Raw genomic sequence first — 18081 nt, 5'->3', positions numbered from 1 at the left:
TTTGCCATGCTTTGTTTTATACATTACACCCAATTTATCTAATAAAGCTGTGAACTTTGAGATATCTGTCACTCTCGGAGAACTACGGCCCACGGGATCCAGCTCCCGAGTTGCTAATTCAGGTTGCGGAAAGATAAAAAATACTAAAATCCTCCCCTAAAAGGGCCTGCGAGCTATAAAACATTCGTATTCTCTGACAGTCTTAACAATAAAAAAATTGTTTCTGGAGACTGAGTACAGATGCAAATCGTTGAATCGTTCGTATTTGTCATGCTAGTTCAGTCAATGTCGGTACATCTTGTACTGAGACTGACTGAAATAGCATGACACGTTCGTACGTTTCCGTAAAAATACGAAGGGAAAATCTTTTCGCACTACATCTGTACCAGGGTGTTGTCATAAAGAGTGTAAATCGAAAAGAATTGTAAATTTAAAACCCTTTGACATTGAATTTCTGTTCTAAACTGTAACTTTATTCCACAGGCCACGCGAGCGTGACGAAACGGAACGCGTGATCCGATGCACCCTCAAGGAGATCATGATGAGCGTGGACCTGGACGAGGTGACGAGCAAGGCCATCCGCGGGCGCCTGGAGGACGAGCTGGACATGGACCTGGCCGAGTACAAGTCGTTCATCGACCACGAGATGCTGACGATCCTGGGCCAGATGGACGCGCCCACGGAGATCTTCGACCACGTCTACCTCGGCTCCGAGTGGAACGCGAGCAACTTGGAGGAGTTGCAGAGGAATGGGTAGGTTTTTGTTACTTTTGGATATCCATGTCAGATTTTACAAAAAGATAAAATTAATATCTTCACTAAAATTGCAGTTATTCTCTGGTATTTCGGATCTGCTAATGTAGTCTTCATATAGATGTATGTTTGTACTAAAATAAAATTTTCTTTTATTTCAGAGTAAGACACATATTGAATGTGACTCGAGAGATAGATAATTTTTTCCCCGGTGTGTTCGATTACCTAAATATAAGAGTGTACGACGACGAAAAGACTGACCTACTGAAACACTGGGACAACACATTCAAATACATAAACAAAGCCAGAAACGAAGGTTCAAAAGTATTAGTCCATTGCAAAATGGGCATCAGCAGATCCGCGTCCGTCGTGATCGCGTACGCCATGAAGGCGTACAACTGGAACTTCGACAAGGCTCTCAAGCACGTCAAGGCCAAGCGGGGCTGCATCAAACCCAACACCAACTTCCTCAACCAGCTCGAAACATACCAGGGCATACTCGACGCCATGAAGAACAAGGAGAAGCTGCAAAGGTCCAAGTCTGAAACTAATCTCAAGTCGCCCAAGTCTATTTCGAAGAGCGAGAACAAAGTGAGTGATCCGACGCCGCTGGTGCTGGCGCTAACGGGCTCGTACTCGGGGCGGCCGCGCTCCTGGTCGCCCGACACCAAGCTGGCCTCCGAGCTGCTGCCGCCCACCTCCGTCTCCCTCGAGAACCTCGCGCGCGAGACGCGCCACATGCTCATGCCCTACGGCGACGGCTCCTACAGCGTCTCGCCCAACCAGATCATCCGCCTCAAGGAGGAGGGCGCGCCCTCCGTCAAGCACATCGTGCACGAGATAGAGACCGCCGCCTCCGGCGACCGCCGCGAGACCAAGCGCTACCAGCGGTTGAACTTCGGCGACGCCTCCGGCAACAGGCCTTCCGAGACGTCCGTCGGCGGCGCCGCCGCGGCCGAGCCGCCGAGCAAGCCGCCGCAGGTGTCGCCCCTGCGAAACTTAAGTCACAAATATCCCCCCTCAAATCTAGACTCTGAAAAAATACACACGTGGGACCCCGGGGAACCCGTCGGGCAGAAGCCCGAGGAGAGCGGCAACGACAATATAGTGAAAAGTGACAGTGGTATCATAGACGTGAAGACGAAACTGAGTGACGTTTTATCTAATTTAGTCGACCGGAACGACTTCGACGAGAGGCGAACCGCCGACGAGGAGGTCCCCCCGAGCCGACAGAGCTCGTGGAGCTCGTTCGACAGCGCCGTCGTGCCCGACCTGTCGCGCCACTCGTCCTGGGGCTCCTACGACACGCGGCCGCGTCCCGACCGCGACAAGCGGCCCAAGGACGAGCGGCCCCCGCTCGAGCCCGCGCCCGCGCCCGCGCCCGCCGCCCGGCCCGACCTCGGCAGCATCCGCGAGCACGGCGAGCCGCGCCGCCGCGCCCGCGACGTCTCCGACAACGAACGCAAGTTCAACGAAACCTGTGCCATACTGAAGGAGTTCGTGACGGCGGCGGCGCGCATGGAGCGCGCGCGGGACCGCGGCGCCTCCACGTGGAGCGGCCGCCTGTCCGCCTCCGCGCCCGCCGACACGTGGCTGCGCTCGGGCCCGCGCCGCCGCCGCCTGGCCGCCGCCTCGTACGGCGACCTGCCGAGCGCCGCCGCCGCCGCCGCCGCCACGCCCGCGCCGCAGCCCTTCAACGCGCAGGGGCTCGTCAGCAACCTCAAGAAGGAGTTCGAAGCGCGGTCGGAGACCGACTCGCTGCGGCGCTCCAAGTCGCGGACGCGCGAGGGGCGGGAGCGGGAGCGGGAGCGGGAGCGGGTGCCGAGCTCGCCGCCGGCGGGCGAGGACGTGTCGGTGAAGGTGCTGGTGGACCGCTGGGACCAGCCGAGCCGGACGCGGAGCGAGTCGGCGTCGGAGCCGCAGCGGGCGCGGGAGGCGCGCAAGGCGCGGTCGCCGGCGGAGGCGGAGCGGCGGCCGGCGACGCTGCGCAACTCGTTCTGCGGCGCTCTGCGCGGGACGAGCGCGGGCGCCGAGCGGCCGCCGATCGCGCCCACGGTCTTGTCCATCCCGCCGCTCGACTACTCCAATGTGGTGGTCTCGACTGTGATGTCGAAAGCTCAAAACAAAAAACAATTGCAACACGGGAAGACCCACCCGTTGACGAGGCTCAACTTGAATCGGTCGAATAATAATAGATGTTCAAATCCTGTATATAATACTATGTAGACATATTAATTATTTATGTTTTTTTTTTATTTATTATGAATGTAGACCGGTGATATGGGTGCGCGAATGGTCCGACGGAAATTATTTTAATGATGTCGTAAAGAATTTATCTACGAATTGTTTCAATGTATTATATTTATTATAGATAAATAGTATGTTTTAGGCCGCTTGTATTTGTAATGTTTACAATGTACACTACAGGAAATGACCAAGTGTTTTGACATCCGTTTAACGTTAAGATACCCAATAAGGAAAACCGCCGCCCGGTCCGTTTTAGAGGCAAACATTAAGCTAAGCATACGCTTTGCGCTCCGGCGGCCGCCGGTCTATTCGCGCGCCGGCGCAACCGATCTAGTCGTGTATTATGAATTCTTGCCAAACTCGATATTTTATCTTTGTAGAGTTTTATATACTGTTTACAAAATGAAATCACAGTGTATTTGTCTATCACTTAAAATTGTATTAAGCGGCTGTTTGTGCGTAGAAAATGTTAAAAGAGAGAATAAATTCAATACAACTGATGTACAACTTTCCAGAGAACTTTCTGTTATCTCACCCTTTATTACAGTATAAAATAAAAATACAAAAAACAATAAATAAATAGACAAATATGGCTGTCTAAGTATAATCATGATTGGCCGAAGTCAACAATCTGCAATCTTTTCCCGCTAACGTAGGCGACACGTGGTATGCTGCCGATTTCACTGATCTTTTTATATCCTCCTCCAGTGTCAACAGTAATTTTTCTTCGTACCCTTCCAAAATCAAAACCGTATATACCGCCTGGGTTATTACGTATACAACACTCGGTCTGCAAAGGAATGCATAAGAGGGCGTTTTCCAAATTAAATCCCGAATATCGAATTTCACCAGACCTGGGCGTGTTTGGGCTCATTCTTAGAATCACGAGCTGATTCGATCTCGACGATAAAAAAATGTGTCCTATTTTTTTTTCCTTTTACGTCACGATTTTAGTATGAACTTACTACGAGCGTGACGTATTGGAAACTCGAATTTTGTATGGAAAATTTGGGACACATTTTTTTATCGTCGGGATCGGATCAGCTCGTGATTCTGAGAAGAATGAGCCCAAACACGTCCAAATCTGGTGAAATTCGATATTCGGAATTACATTTGGAAAACGCCCAAGAGTAGGTTAAATTACGATACAAGTGCGAAAAATAGAAATTTCGCAACGTGTGGCGATCGAAGGGAAATATTATTATTACCTATATTGTCGCGCTCGCAGTGTCATTGACTGGCGTCATGAGCGAGATAGAAATATAATTACGAACGTGCGATGGAGATCAAACAGATGGGCCAATGTACAAATAGTTTTTTTAGGTACTTACTATTTTAAGATTGATATCAACGACACGCAGCATATTAATTTCAGATCCACCGCAAACTATGAGGCTCGTTTTTGGAACCATCCTTCCGCAGTAAAGTTTCGATTGATAAGTGTCCGGGACAATAGTCTCTATAACTTTGCAGGAACCATAATCCCACAACTGAATAGAGTCCTTCTCTTGCCAAGAACAGGTGAGGATCTGAAAGAACATTATATTACAGTAGTCTTCAGTTGTAGATGACAGTAGATACATACTTTTGATTAAGTAGTTCTCGATTTGTCAGATTCTTGTTTCGTCGGATTCTCCTCAAGTCGTCCGGATTGTGACTTATTTACCTACTCAAGAAAATCCGGCCAAATAGGAATCAAACAAAACAATAATCTGGAACTAATCGCTCTATTTCCATTCGGCAGTCATTTCTCAGAAGTAGGTACTTTATGTTGAAGGTATCTACGTCTCTAAAGGAGAAGGTTATTAACTCGTTTGTATTTTTTTAAATTATGATTGTTAATGTCCTCTGTTATTTGCGAGTCCCAACACATGACGATGTCATCCCACCCGCTCATAAACTAGTGGTTCGATTTGGGATGAAACGCACAAGCGAATTAAATATTCTTAAAGAGCATCCTATAACGCCTTTCGATCTTCGCATAAAAATCTTCTTATAATAGGCACTGGTCGCACCGCGAGCTAGTAAGCTATGAGCTATCGGCTATAAAAACGAACAAAAGATAAGCACTCCCGTGCAAATAAAAGAGACTCACCGCTGGGCTTAAGTAGCTATAAACATCGCCGTGTCTCTTTTATTTACACGGGCGTGATTATCTTTTGTTCGTTTTTATAGCCGATAGCTCATAGTTTACTAGCTCGCGATGGGACCAGTGCCTAAGGGAGGTAGAAGTCTACCTGTTTCCCCGGTTTGTCAAAGTCCAGCCCCTCCCCGCACATGTGGACACCCTCGAAGTGCCGCGTGGAATACGGCACGCGGTCGTCCCAGCACATGACGGTGTCGTCCCAGCCGCCCGATATCAACTCGTGGTTCGACTTCGGATGGAACGCGCACGCAAATATCCTTGACTTGTGGCCGTCTATTACGCCTCTTGCTCCACTAAAAATTTAAATAAGAATTAATTATTTTTATTTGACCCAGTCGTCCTTTCAAATCGAAGTATACGTTTTGATCGTGCCGTGCGGACCATCAAACAGCTTGTATTTTAGGTATGGACTTAGCCGAAGTTAAGTATTATGTTTTGCCGCGCGCTGCATGGGTCCACGGCCTAAATATGATCAATTTGGATCATTTCTTTTAACCCATATTCAGTGCTCATCGCCATCAGAGACATTGTCTATTTGGCTTGACTAACTACAATTACCGGGAAACCCTTGTTATCGTCTACTAGTTACGAGTACTGCTATTTAATGTCTTAAGAATACCTTGCATAAAATGATCTTTCTTGTGTCTGAGCTTCTTCATCATACATGTTAATTCTACGGTCGTCTCCATAGGTCACGAACTTGCAAAAACGAGGATGATATGTGAGTCCCAGCGTCTGCCGCTTTTCTCGAATTGTGTACAAGCATTGGTCGTATTTATACATCCAACATTTTATGCACCCGTTGACATCTGAAGAACAATAATCGGTTTTAATAATCGCTTGTTTTTAGAATTTCCCTTCTATAATATGGGAATTGGGAAGCAAGAGAAAAGACGGAGCGCCGGGGTAAAGGATTCTACGTTATGTTAACTAATCGTTTGAAGTAAACCGTTTCAGAGTTCTGCCACTACGGCCTAAATGGAAATACATATAACTGACACTGAGCTGCTCGTGTTACCCTCTACTGATAACGCACGTGCTTTAGAACTAAACAGCGCCATCTACATATCTGGCATGCTTATCAAATTTTGTTTCTTTTTTCTCATGCTGCAGTTTGAACTGCCGAATCGTGTCGTCAGCAAGCCCCACTTCTCTCCGATTACTTACATGTGGATACGAGTGAGTTAGAATTGGGATGTGCATCGCTGAGAGGCCTGTGCTTAATGGACGTGACCGGGCCGGGGTAGGAGCGGCACTCATCGTCCACCAGGGTGTGAGTGCATTCACCCGTACTGCAGTCAAATAACCGAATCGTGCCGTCGGCGAACCCCACTGCTATCTCTCTGACATCCTCTGAATACTTGCAGCACCTTATGTCCTTATCTAAGTCGCTAGAATCACGATGGTGTTTGATTAAAAGTTGGTAATAGTTATTTGTTATAACAAATACAAGGGGCCTTGTATACAAGGGGGCAAAGTTGTATTTTAACGCCGAGTGTGGAATTGAAAAACGAGGAAGTGTAAGGATTCTATAGTTGAACCACGAGCGAAGCGAGTGGTTCGAGAATAGAATCCTGAACTTGCGAGTTTTTTAACACACGAGAAGTAAAATACATTTGCACCCGAGTGTAACACAAAACTTTTCCCCTCACTATAGCGAGGAAACTACAACGCAAAAAATGCGTTTATCACTGCTTCCAGTAGTTCCACAGGTGGTAAATCATCTTTATTACTAGATTCACCTACTTTTATCAATTTTAAAGCAGTTAATTTGACTTTATTCAAGGTCAAATTACTTTACCCACTAGTGGATAAAATGCGTTTTTACTCGCTGGTATTAAAGGACAAAACACGTGTTTCCGAGCTAGTGAGGGGAAAAAATGTTTGAAGATGATTGTTATCTGTTCTATGCTGTAGTCGATCAGGGTTTTTGGCTAGAGGCAAGAGTGCAATCGTTGACGCTCCGTGGCGAACGATACTCAATTTGCTCTGTCTCATCTGTCTGCCAGTGTGTTTGAGACATAAGTAGATTACATTTATTATGGTACGCCACAGAGCGTCAACGATTGTAGATACTCTTGGCTAATCTTCAAATGTAACAAAGGTAGGTAGACTCCTGGCACATTCGTTTCATTCAATCATTACTACATCTGCACTTACATGATAGACAGCACATTGACTTGCCCGCTGTATATCTGGTTTTCTTCACTAGGGAAAGAGCGGTGCTCTACGGTCGGCGTGCTAGTGTGGGATGTTTTAATTTCCTTATTTGGTACGACAGGCTTACAAGAAGTGTTTGTTACACCAGCGTTTTTATGCGATGACTTTAAACTAGTTTTAGCCACTGGACCGGGTACTGCTTTCCTTTGAGGGTCCATGAATTTAATTAGTAAGGCTGCATGTGATTCATAATGTCATTTTATTTTATATATAACCCGTTCTTATCTAAAAATATGTTTCCCTAATTAATTCGGTAGTTATTTGTCAGTGACATCATCTGTCTTGAATTAGTCTAGAGTTCTTGACCGTGGTTCTTGACACAAAAAGTCTAACATTCAAAAAACCATAATTTTGTCTTTGCGTGAGATAGAGGAATGTTCAGTAATATTTTTATAATAGTATTTTATACAATCGTGATATAATACAAAACTTTTCAGTCGAGTACCACATGTTTACTAGGCCACGAAGCTTGCTGAGTGGCCTAAATACGGCTACGGTACGAGAGTCTGAACTAAAATAGTACATTACGTACGTAACTCGTGTCGATTTAAAACACTCCCTTCGGTCGTGTTTTAATCTATCGCCACTCGTTTCGAACTTCCTTTTTTACGCACTTGTATCGTAATGTACTATTTCAGTTCAGACCAAAGAGTAGAAATAGTAGAATAATATAGTAGACAGAACCCGTGTTAAATATCTCATTTGGGTCAAATTTCAGAGCAAGTCTTTTGTGCTGGAGTACAATGTTGAGCTTCATCCTTTTCGACTGACACACAATCTGTTTATTTTTTTTTCTACTCTCGTAGTGTTTTTCGTCATTTACAGTGTCGTGTATAGATCTTTAAAAGCCTGCACAAAATATGCCAGCCCCCGGCCGGCGCCCTGCCCATCCAAGCATACGTTATAGCTCTTAAAGCATTGTTAGGAAGCCTTTAATAGATAAAGCGTGGGTGCGCGGGGCGCCGGCGGGGCCTGGCGGCGGTGCGGGGGAGTGCTGGCGACAGGGTGAGTGCAGAAACAGAGGGGAGGCCGACAAGTCAAAATACAGGAAACGGTGCGAATTTCACGAGTTATTCTAGAAAATTATTAAAAAGTAAGTGCGTGCAAATAATAGTACTTACATTACGATACAAGTGCGTAAAAAGGAAGTTCGAAACGAGTGGCGATAAATTAAAACACGACCGAACCGAAGGGAGTGTTTTAAATCGAGACGAGTAACGAATTTCCCTTTCGCACGTGCATCGTACGACGTTTTTCAGTACAGATGAGCCTCCGAAGTTTCGATCTGGCATAAAATGAACCACTTCTCGCACTAGTGCGTAAAAAAACATCATCTGTACTGAAATAGTACATTACGATACAAGTGCGTAAAAAAGGAAGTCCGAAACGAGTGGCGATAAATTAAAACACGACCGAAGGGAGTATTTTATATCGACACGAGTTACGAATTTCCTTTTCGCACGTGTATCGTACGACGTTTTTCAGTACAGATGAGCATTCAAAGTTTCGACCTGGCATATAATGAACCACTTCTCGCACTAGTGCGTAAAAAAAACACCATCTGTACTGAAAAATATTTCATAAGTGGTTCATTATAATATGCCAGGTGCCAGGTCGAAAGTTCGGAGGCTCATCTGTACTGAAAAACGTCGTACGATACACGTGCGAAAAGGAAATTCGTAACTCGTGTCGGTTTAATCTATCGCCACTCGTTTCGAACTTCCTTTTTTACGCACTTGTATCGTAATGTACTATTTCTTTTATGATCACAAAATTATCATCTACCTAATTCTAAGAAGTTTTTGCACGGTTGTTCGTCACCTCTACCTCTTTATGTAGGTAGTTATTAATAAACATACGAAAACCTTTAAGTATTTAACACGCTTTGGCCGGTAAAGAGCAGATGGCGTCAGCATATTTTGTCCTATCGATCGTAGAATTGTGTCCACATTTTGGTATTATTCCCGTTTTTATTCACTCCTTTCCTTTAGCTAAATCTCATAGAACATAATTAACTTGAGACAGGGACTGGCTCCCCAAGCCCGATTATCTAATTAATTAATTTAAAAAAAAATCTGGCACTTGTGAACAAGTTAGAACCTTGTTTTTTTTTTGTTTAATGAATTACTATTAGGTGCATAAAATATCTAAATTTCAAAGAAATCCAACTATTACTTTAGCTACAGAAAAATAAAAACTTTTTTTAATTATTTTTTTTTAGCAAAACCAACAGGATTATGAGTTTGAAGTTTGGTAAAACGATATCTTAAAATAAGACAAACAAACGCACTTAAGAAAGCTATACATTTCGGCCAGGGGCAGTTTCACTATAGGATTGCGGCTAGACCCTTTGTAGGTACCTACAAATTTGTGGGGGTGGGCAAAGTTGTAGGTAATGAAGTCAAATGTCAAACTTAAAATGGCAACTTTGCGCACCACCAAAAACGGTTTTATAAAAATATAAAATTAAATACGCGACCTTTTCCCCGTGATTTATTGGATCCAAAAAAAACCAACACCATTATTAAAGACATTGAAAGTATTTAAGGACTGATGAGGCAAATGATTAATGATATGATAATGAATCAACGCTAATAATAGCAAATCATTTAAAAAAATAGCAAAACGTAATAACAATTTTTAAGTATATATACCTAAAGTTGAAACCAACTTTAAACCATCATAGAAAAAATGACTCACTTGTGAACAAATAAACTCAATAATTCTAACAAAAATTACTGTTTATTTGTCAATACGGGCAGAGTAGTTTCATACTTAATTGATGAGTTGTATTTTCCTGTACAAAATAGTTCCTTTAAGTATGTAATAGGTACTGTAATACTGAGAATTATGTATACCTACTTCTACAATGGTTATACATACTGGCATTTGATAAAAAAACATATACTAGCACAATGACACGCCGGATTCCATAGTGATAAAAAAATAAACTGTATATCAAATTTATACTTTTCATTTAAAACAACAGATTTGATTTCGAGGTAATATATTACTGTCAATACTATATTGAAACATGATATATTAATAAATATGTTGCTTTAAATATACAAAAGATGTTATTATAAAGTTGATTATAAGTATTTTGCCATTTTTGGGTAACGTTCATGAGCCCTCTATAGGTAAAATATTAATTTAATTAAGTATTTAACTGATGTCTGTTCTTTGTTTTGGTCATTTGGAAACCTATAAGATAAGTAGGTGCCTAACTTAACACTAAGTTAATCTTATTTTAAAGTCTTCATTTAAAACTAATCAACGTCTTACAGTTCTAAATAAGTGGAACGATTCGGTAATTATAACATTAAATGTCACTTTATAAACAGATAAGAGAATTATCTTATATTAGTTATAAATGATATGACACATAAAATATTAAATTTTGGCATAAGCCAAGCAACAAAATTAATAGTCTTATATCTACATACTATATCTTCATATGATTTCGTATGACATTATAATACTAACAATATATCTAAGTTTAATTAAACAGGAACCTCTAATAGCAGTTTATAGGTAACATACCACTGATGTGTAAGTTTTCTAATACGTCGAAAGGAATTAAAAATAACTTGTAACAATAAAATATGAGTATCAATGTAGTAACTAGGTACTAAGTCAGTGCGCAATATGCACATAATCAACTTCAGTTGAAGAGACGGAGCACAGATCCTCCATAATAAGCATTGTAGCCGCTAAGATGGTTACGGTTCTTCAGGACAAATATTCTTACTACGTACTGTCACACCGCTGATTGCGATGTCAGAAAGTAATTTAGTGGATAAATCAGCTCATTTCAGGCTCCAGACAGAACCGCGTCACCTGGTCTACCGATGTCTATAAAGTGAGCTTTTTCTCCAAGTCGGCCCAGACGGGGTCGAGCGGGGCGCAGGAGCGGTAGTCGAGGAGGAAGGAGGGCGAGGTGTCGCCGAACATGACGTAGTCGCCCTCCGCCTGCCCGCGCCGGCGCCCCGACGCCAGCCGCACGCTGTGCATCATGGCTGTGGACTTCATGCGTTCTGGAAATTTAGACATATTTTGTGATATTTGACTATTTAATATTTTGTATGCATGACTAGTAAAACGAAATTTTTTACAGCAACTCCATTTCCGTCGTTGCTAATCAGGTAAAAAGTGGTGGTACATTTTGCTACCCGAGGTAGGTTCCTATCACCGAGGTAATCTTTACCAGGTGGCCGCAAATCATCCCGAGTCCCTAATTGCGTTACTGATTCCAAAAAAACTAAAGTCCGTACCTTCCTCCGTGCTCAGCGGACAGTACTTGAGGGTGTGTGCGTGGTCGCCGCGCGCGCCGCAGCGCTTGCACACGAATTTGCGCAGCACCGGGCACGACACGCGCCCGTCCGCATCCTTCAGCACGTGCGAACGGTAGTACGATTCGCGCTCGCCGTTGTTCTTGCAGAATCGGCATTCCTGGTAATCAAAAAGTTAGTCAGCCTTAGAAGTTGGTCATAAGCGCTTAGCTTCTCAGAGATCATTTATTACATACTAGCTTGTGCCCGCGGCTTCGCTCGCGTTAGAAACAGACAAAAAGTAGTCTATGTCACTCTTCATCCCTTCAATTATCTCCGCTTAAAAAATCATGTCAGTTCGTCGCTCCGTTTTGGCGTGAAAGACGGACAAACAAACAGACACACACACTTTCCGATTTATAATATTAGTATGGATCGGAATGGGAAAATTTCTCACAAATATCGGACTTTCGCTTCGATAATAGAGGATATTAGTGAGCATCTTATCCTCTCTGATGTATCTGATAGCGACCGTACCACGGCGGTCGGGTGGCGAAGATGTAAGCTGCGAATGCTGAAGAGAAGACCCGTGTTTGAGTCATGGCTCGGCCACCTGTGGATTTGGTTGCTTTTTCTTTTATGTACCTATGATATTTATTTCGGAGTCTAATCTATTTAATGAATTATTGAAACATAATGTTAAGAACCTTACCTGGTATACAAATACAAAATACAAATACAAATAATTTATTAATAAAAACATAATTGTACAGTGATTTAATGTTTTATGAGGATTCAGGCAGAGGAAGGACTAAATTAGTGATTTATTTTTAATTATTCACTAAAATAAAACTTATAAGAAAATAAACACAAGACTTATTTTCGTAGATTCCGAACTATTACATTACATATATATTCATTGTATATTCAATAGGTAATTAAACATAAGTAATATCAATGTCGTAGAGCACTTTTACAACAAACATTAATTTTGCATTTAACCTGTTGTACAGAAATGGCCCCAGAAAGACGAAAAATCTAGATGAGAAAACGTGTTTTCTATGTACCTACGGTTTGAATACAAACGATATCTTTCCGCCTTTATAACGCGGTATGGCATCAACATTTGGCATTTTTAAATATGTATTATTTATACTAAACATCAACTTATCAGATAAATTTATAATGGTAATTTATTTTCAAGAATGACAACTTTGCCTCTTTATCTATCTTTGCCCGTCGCATCGTGATATCCGTCGTGACACATATTTTTTTATATTAGAAAGAAATGCAAAAAACTGTATTTTTTTATTGTGTGATGAAATGAATATTAACAACATACGTACATGAACATCGATATCTTTCTAACAATTTCAGAAAATTGTGGAAGGTTAGTAGATGTCGTAGATAAGGTAAAAACGGAAGTCGACAAAAATCGGCAAAATACAGAAACCAATTAAAAACGAATCACTTACATCTCGTACTCGCTTGGGCCTGGTTTGCTCGTTCCTTCTCTGCTCCAGGTCTCGGAGCAGGCCGTACAGCACGGCGTTGGGAAGCGAGTTTAATACTCGCACCTGCTCCGCCGAAATAGTTTCCAGATCTACAATTTTAAATAACAGGATATGTGAAGCTCCTATATCATGCAAGCGTGCAATCGTTGAAGCTCCGTATCGTTTCGCAGCTTTCTTTCTCTTTCGCTCTTCCACTTTGGCGTGCCAGAGCTAACTGCATATTGTTCGCCACGGAGCGTTAACAATTACGGATATAATGGTACGTTTGGCTAGAGGCCCTGGTGGCAGATATTTGGATTGAAACCTTCAATCCTTTTCTCATTCATGACTGTAGGTGTAAAAGATGTACCACGTTAATTGAGAGTCGCAAAAGTGGCTGTACTTTCGTTTTACAAGTTTGGATTCGAAAAAATCATTGGGCACTTCCAGAAGTAGTAAATATTTTCTAGGTATTAGTGCCTATTCAATTCAGCATGGGAGGAATTTACATACCATCGAAGAATTTGTGAGTTTGTGTTATATCCGGCGTAATGGTAGGTGGAATCCATTCCGACTTTGGACGTGGCAGCCGATGCGACGTTATCATTTCCGGCTCAGGCTCAAACCACTTCTCCCGCTGGTACACATTCGAAGTCTTGCCGACGGCATCTGAAAAACCGGCTTTGTGAGTGCTGAAGGCCGTTTCGAAAAATTTGATATAAAATAAGATGTGTACGTGGAAGCAAATAAATATCTCTTTCTCTAGCTTTAAAATTGTCTCAGGTAGAATGACGTATGTTGTAAATCTCCTTGTTGTACCTACAAGGAGATTTAGAAAAGACATGCGTACCATCGAAGAAAATTGGAGGCTTTATAAGATCCGGCACAGTGGTGGACTGGATCCACTCAGACTTTGGTCGCGGCAAGCGCTGCACAGGAGTAGAATCTGGTTCTGGCCAAGACTTCTGTCGCAGGTATACACTCGATGGACCCATGCCAATATGGTTCTCTGAAAAACAGAAATAAATAAATACTTAGTACACTTTAAACGCACTTTTCCATGTCGTGAAATTTAAATTTTCTACCAAAAGTCAACCTTTCGCGACAATTAGGTATTTTTAACTTTAGGTACCATATTTTTTCTACTGATAAGAATAGAATATAATAATTATTATTATATTAAATAAAGTTGTACCCTTATATATATTTTTACCTCTATTTTAGCCACTATAGGTAAGGTACTCTGTACTTTTAGGTATTAAAAGAAACTTAAACAAAATAATTTGCACATTTTCGGGTTTTAACATCCAAATACAAAACGAAGCGAATCTGTCATTGCTGTGCTGTCTTTAAACATCCTTATTTGCTCGTGTAAACTTTTTATTTACCCTCTCTCAACTGCACGGGTAGCATGGTCGCGCGATAGACAATAAAATATCAGGCCGTCCCTATCGCACTATTAGTAAGTGCGATAGGGACGGCCAGATGTTTTATCATTTATCGCGTGACCATGATTGCCTGCCTGGTTTAGGGAGCCTATTGAGGGTAAATTTTGTTTATAATTTTTATTGTGATATGTACCACAGGTGATACATAGTTACATACCTAATGATGATACAGACTATAGGAATATAAAGCGATTTTTCGAGCTTTTTAGGGTTCCGTACCAAAAAGGTACAACAGGAACCCTTATGGTGCGACTCTGTCCGTCTGTCTGTCCGTCTGTCACATTCCTAAATATCTCGAGGACTACTAATGCTATCAACTTGAAATTTGGAATAGTTGTGAACATTGTAAACCTCTACAAATAGAAAGTATAATTTTTTTAAATATATTAATTTTAATTGTAGAAAATGGCCAAAATGAAAGGGGGCAAACTGTAAATTTCAAGTTACTAGGTCAAGTGGGGTATCGTTGGAAAGAGCTCAAATTCAACGTAAATAAGCTATTTTTTATAATTTTTTTGTTGTGGAAAAAAAAAGAATTTTGAAGGAAAATGTAAAAAAAAAATACCGTTCCCCCCCCCCTTATCTCCGAAGTTTACCAACGAAAAATTATGAAAATTTTAGTAAACATTGGTTTTATGCTATACATTACAGGAAAAATATAATCGTGTTTGTATTTTGAATACTTTTTTTTAATTGACAAAAAACTTTTCAGATTTTTACTTTCAATTTACCCACCATTGCGGATGTATATCGTACTTCAAATTAATACGAGGTGTTACGTAAACCATCTTCTGTCCAATAAAGTAAAAACTATTTAAATCGGTTAACATTATAAAGAATTATCCCTGAAAAACCAGGTCGCGCAAATTAGTTAGCAAATTGACCGGGAGATGGCGCTATACACTATAATACTCATTAGTGCCTATACTTTTGTCTTCTAGTCAAGTCATTAGAGTTATATGAAAATATGAGATTATTTTTACTAGGTAGTTTGAAAGAAAGTTTGTACGGAACCCTCGGTGGGCGAGTCCGACTCGCACTTGGCCGGTTTTTTTTTTCAGAATTTACCTGGTCTACTCGGCCTTTTATCTTCCTCGGGATTGTATGGAGAGTCGTGTCCGTTCATTTTGAATTCACTCATCATTTCTTGCAGCGTGCTTCGTTTCGCCATCACTGAAACAACATTTTTCGATTTTTATTTAGCGTTATTATCTTTATCTCTTCAGTCTTCACGCATCTTAAGATATTAATCACTATATTCAGTAATTGACAACAGGGATGCAGAAATCGCAGTGAGACATAGGGTTTGAGCATTAGGTCAAAAGGTGCGATATGAATAATATACGTGGGAAACACTAGTAGAATGGTAGAAACTTTTTGAAGGTGTACTGGAATATTTTCTTCTACTGTCATATTAAGCGGAGGGCAAAGTTATGTTGAAACGGCAAAGTTGCTAAAATAACTAATATACTTACAGTCTAACAGGTCTGCGGATTGGTACTGGCGTTGTTCGTCCAGCATACCGAACTGCGGATGTTTCTGAAGTGCTGAAGGCCAGGAATCCAAGCTCGCCCATGACTAAAAATGTAATTTAACCTTTTAATCGGTAGCGGCAATCGTATTGTCATCATACTTAAAACAAAAACGCATTTCTACAATAAGATTACAGTTCAAAATCGAATGAGTAGAAAAATGTCTAAATGCCCTAAATGGTTAATAGTTATATATCATACAAGCTTTTGCCCGCGGCTTCGCACGCGTTAGAAAGAGACAAAAAGTAGCCTATGTCACTTGCTCTCCATCCCTTCCACTATTTCCACTTTAAAAAAATCACGTCAATTCGTCGCTCCATTTGGCCGTGAAAGACGGACAAACAAACAGACACACACACTTTCCCATGTATATGCATTTATAATATTAAGTATGGATATATGTCAAGTCTTGTCATAACAGATAGGCCAAGAACGTGTCGGGTCACGCTCAGTGTGGGGTTCCGTATTCTACCCCCATCAACTCTGGAAAAATCTTAACAGCGCGAAGTAACCCACAGTACAGCGCCATCTCTCGGGAAATTAGGTCACTAAATATATACAAACTTGTTATACCTATAGATGGGTGACGTGATGGGTTTTTGGTGGTAATTAGGGTTCCGTAGTCAACTAGGAACCCTTATAGTTTCGCCATGTCTGTCTGTCTGTCCGTCCGTCCGTCCGTCCGTCCGCGGATAATCTCAGTAACTGTAAGCACTAGAAAGCTGAAATTTGGTACCAATATGTATATCAATCACGCCAACAAAGTGCAAAAATAAAAAATGGAAAAAACTGTTTTATTAGGGTACCCCCCCCCCCTACATGTAAAGTGGGGCGGATATTTTTTTATTCCAACCTCAATGTGTGATATATTGTTGGATAGGTATTTAAAAATCAAGAAGGGTTTACTAAGATCGTTTTTTGATAATATCAATATTTTCGGATATAATCGCTTCTAAAGGAAAAAAAAGTGCGTCCCCCCCTTCTAACTTTTGAACCCTATGTTAAAAAAATATGAAAAAAATCACAATAGTAGATCTTTATAAAAACTTTCTAGGAAAATTGTTTTGAACTTGATAGGTTCAGTAGTTTTTGAGAAAAATACGGAAAACTACGGAACCCTACACTGAGCGTGGCCCGACACGCTCTTGGCCGGTTTTTATATCTATGTAATTACACTTGTCATTGGCAAAGGCCCACGAGGCTGCCACCACCACCTGTGTGTCGAATTTAACGAGAACAAAAAATCACGTGTTTACGAATGTAATTACCTTTGTATAATTAAACCTGCCAAGTAATTAATCTTTTTAACAAAAATATAACAGAATTCAATATGTTACCTACATTATTTGTAATGTGCGGTCAATGTATTCTATTATCTCCATCAAACAAAAATAAATGTAGGTAGGTAGGTACTTACGTTTACCAAATAAAAATGGACTACCTAAGTATCTTCTTCTTATGTTTATTATCAAAATATTGACACTTACCGATCTTGCTGAGCTCCCACTACCAGTGCCATAATCACTAAAGATATTGTTCTCCATTTATTTTTTTGTTCCAAATTTAAAATCACGATCAAAATCTGCCAGATCTGTATCTATACCGCGCGCGTCCTGACTAGTCCACAGTTAAAACGAGAATGGGCTCCCTATTGGTCCATTTCGAAGTCGGTTTCAAGACTCGTTTTGTCGTCGGCAAATCACAAAGGAAGGTAGGTTTTCCTCGATAAGACTATACGGGTGGCGCGAAAGTACGTAAGTACTACTTGCATTATTGAAAATGAACGAACGTCGCGTATGTACCTACTACCTGCTTTCTCTGAAGCAGGAACCAAATTATTCATATAATGTTGGAAGGTCAGATGGCAGAATCTTGGGATTAAGTTGTCAAAGCGGACCCCAGGCTCCCATGAGCAATTGCCGAGGCAAACGCCGGGATAACGCAAGGAGGATGATGATAATGATACAGACA

At 41.5% G+C, this 18081-nt stretch overlaps 3 protein-coding genes across 6 annotated transcripts in view; 1 reads left to right on the top strand and 2 right to left on the bottom strand.

Annotated features, from left to right (window-relative positions):
* The window catches only part of LOC125227765 (protein phosphatase Slingshot), a 43761-nt gene extending 40250 nt beyond the window's left edge, over window positions 1-3511 (top strand). For all 3 annotated transcript variants that reach the window (XM_048132084.1, XM_048132085.1, XM_048132086.1), the window contains 2 exons: window positions 484-753; window positions 915-3511. In XM_048132084.1, the coding sequence (XP_047988041.1) occupies window positions 484-753; window positions 915-2979 (2335 nt within the window). In that variant the 3' untranslated portion in view covers window positions 2980-3511. The remainder of the gene's footprint in view (window positions 1-483; window positions 754-914) is intronic.
* A 91-nt stretch (window positions 3512-3602) lies between these two features.
* LOC125228034 (uncharacterized WD repeat-containing protein alr3466-like) lies at window positions 3603-7524 on the bottom strand. Its single transcript, XM_048132476.1, has 6 exons — window positions 7307-7524; window positions 6314-6537; window positions 5766-5955; window positions 5238-5439; window positions 4332-4529; window positions 3603-3790 (listed from the first exon to the last, which is right to left on the bottom strand). The coding sequence occupies exons 1-6, from the start codon at window positions 7522-7524 to the stop codon at window positions 3608-3610; spliced, it is 1215 nt and encodes a 404-aa protein (XP_047988433.1). The 3' UTR covers window positions 3603-3607.
* A 2321-nt stretch (window positions 7525-9845) lies between these two features.
* LOC125228159 lies at window positions 9846-17838 on the bottom strand. 2 transcript variants are annotated; one of them, XM_048132616.1, is made up of 8 exons: window positions 17598-17803; window positions 16054-16156; window positions 15647-15751; window positions 13981-14139; window positions 13644-13799; window positions 13113-13240; window positions 11641-11818; window positions 9846-11403 (listed from the first exon to the last, which is right to left on the bottom strand). In XM_048132616.1, the coding sequence occupies exons 1-8, from the start codon at window positions 17652-17654 to the stop codon at window positions 11222-11224; spliced, it is 1068 nt and encodes a 355-aa protein (XP_047988573.1). In that variant the 5' UTR covers window positions 17655-17803; the 3' UTR covers window positions 9846-11221. The 2 variants fall into 2 exon arrangements, with proteins under 2 accessions (XP_047988573.1, XP_047988574.1); XM_048132617.1 differs by lacking the exon at window positions 13644-13799 and having other exon boundaries at window positions 17598-17838.
* Window positions 17839-18081: the final 243 nt, after the last annotated feature.

The sequence above is a fragment of the Leguminivora glycinivorella genome, chromosome 7 (assembly GCF_023078275.1).
Source record: "Leguminivora glycinivorella isolate SPB_JAAS2020 chromosome 7, LegGlyc_1.1, whole genome shotgun sequence".
NCBI lineage: Eukaryota > Metazoa > Arthropoda > Insecta > Lepidoptera > Tortricidae > Leguminivora > Leguminivora glycinivorella.
Note: the sequence above shows the minus strand (reverse complement) of the source record. Positions and strands in the feature narration are given on the sequence as shown.

Bases quoted from the DNA above. Each gene is read 5' to 3' on its own strand.
- LOC125228034 (XM_048132476.1), bottom strand. From the start codon at position 7,524: ATGGACCCTCAAAGGAAAGCAGTACCCGGTCCAGTGGCTAAAACTAGT. The intron at 6,538-7,306 runs GTAAGTGCAGAT...TCGTGATTCTAG, and splicing joins GTCAATGTGCTGTCTATCAT to CGACTTAGATAAGGACATAA. The intron at 5,440-5,765 runs GTATTCTTAAGA...TTAAATTTTTAG, and splicing joins GAAAGATCATTTTATGCAAG to TGGAGCAAGAGGCGTAATAG.
- LOC125228159 (XM_048132616.1), bottom strand. From the start codon at position 17,654: ATGGAGAACAATATCTTTAGTGATTATGGCACTGGTAGTGGGAGCTCA. The intron at 14,140-15,646 runs GTAAATTCTGAA...TCTGTTTTTCAG, and splicing joins TAAAAGGCCGAGTAGACCAG to AGAACCATATTGGCATGGGT. The intron at 11,819-13,112 runs GTAAGTGATTCG...TTTGATTACCAG, and splicing joins GGCCCAAGCGAGTACGAGAT to GAATGCCGATTCTGCAAGAA.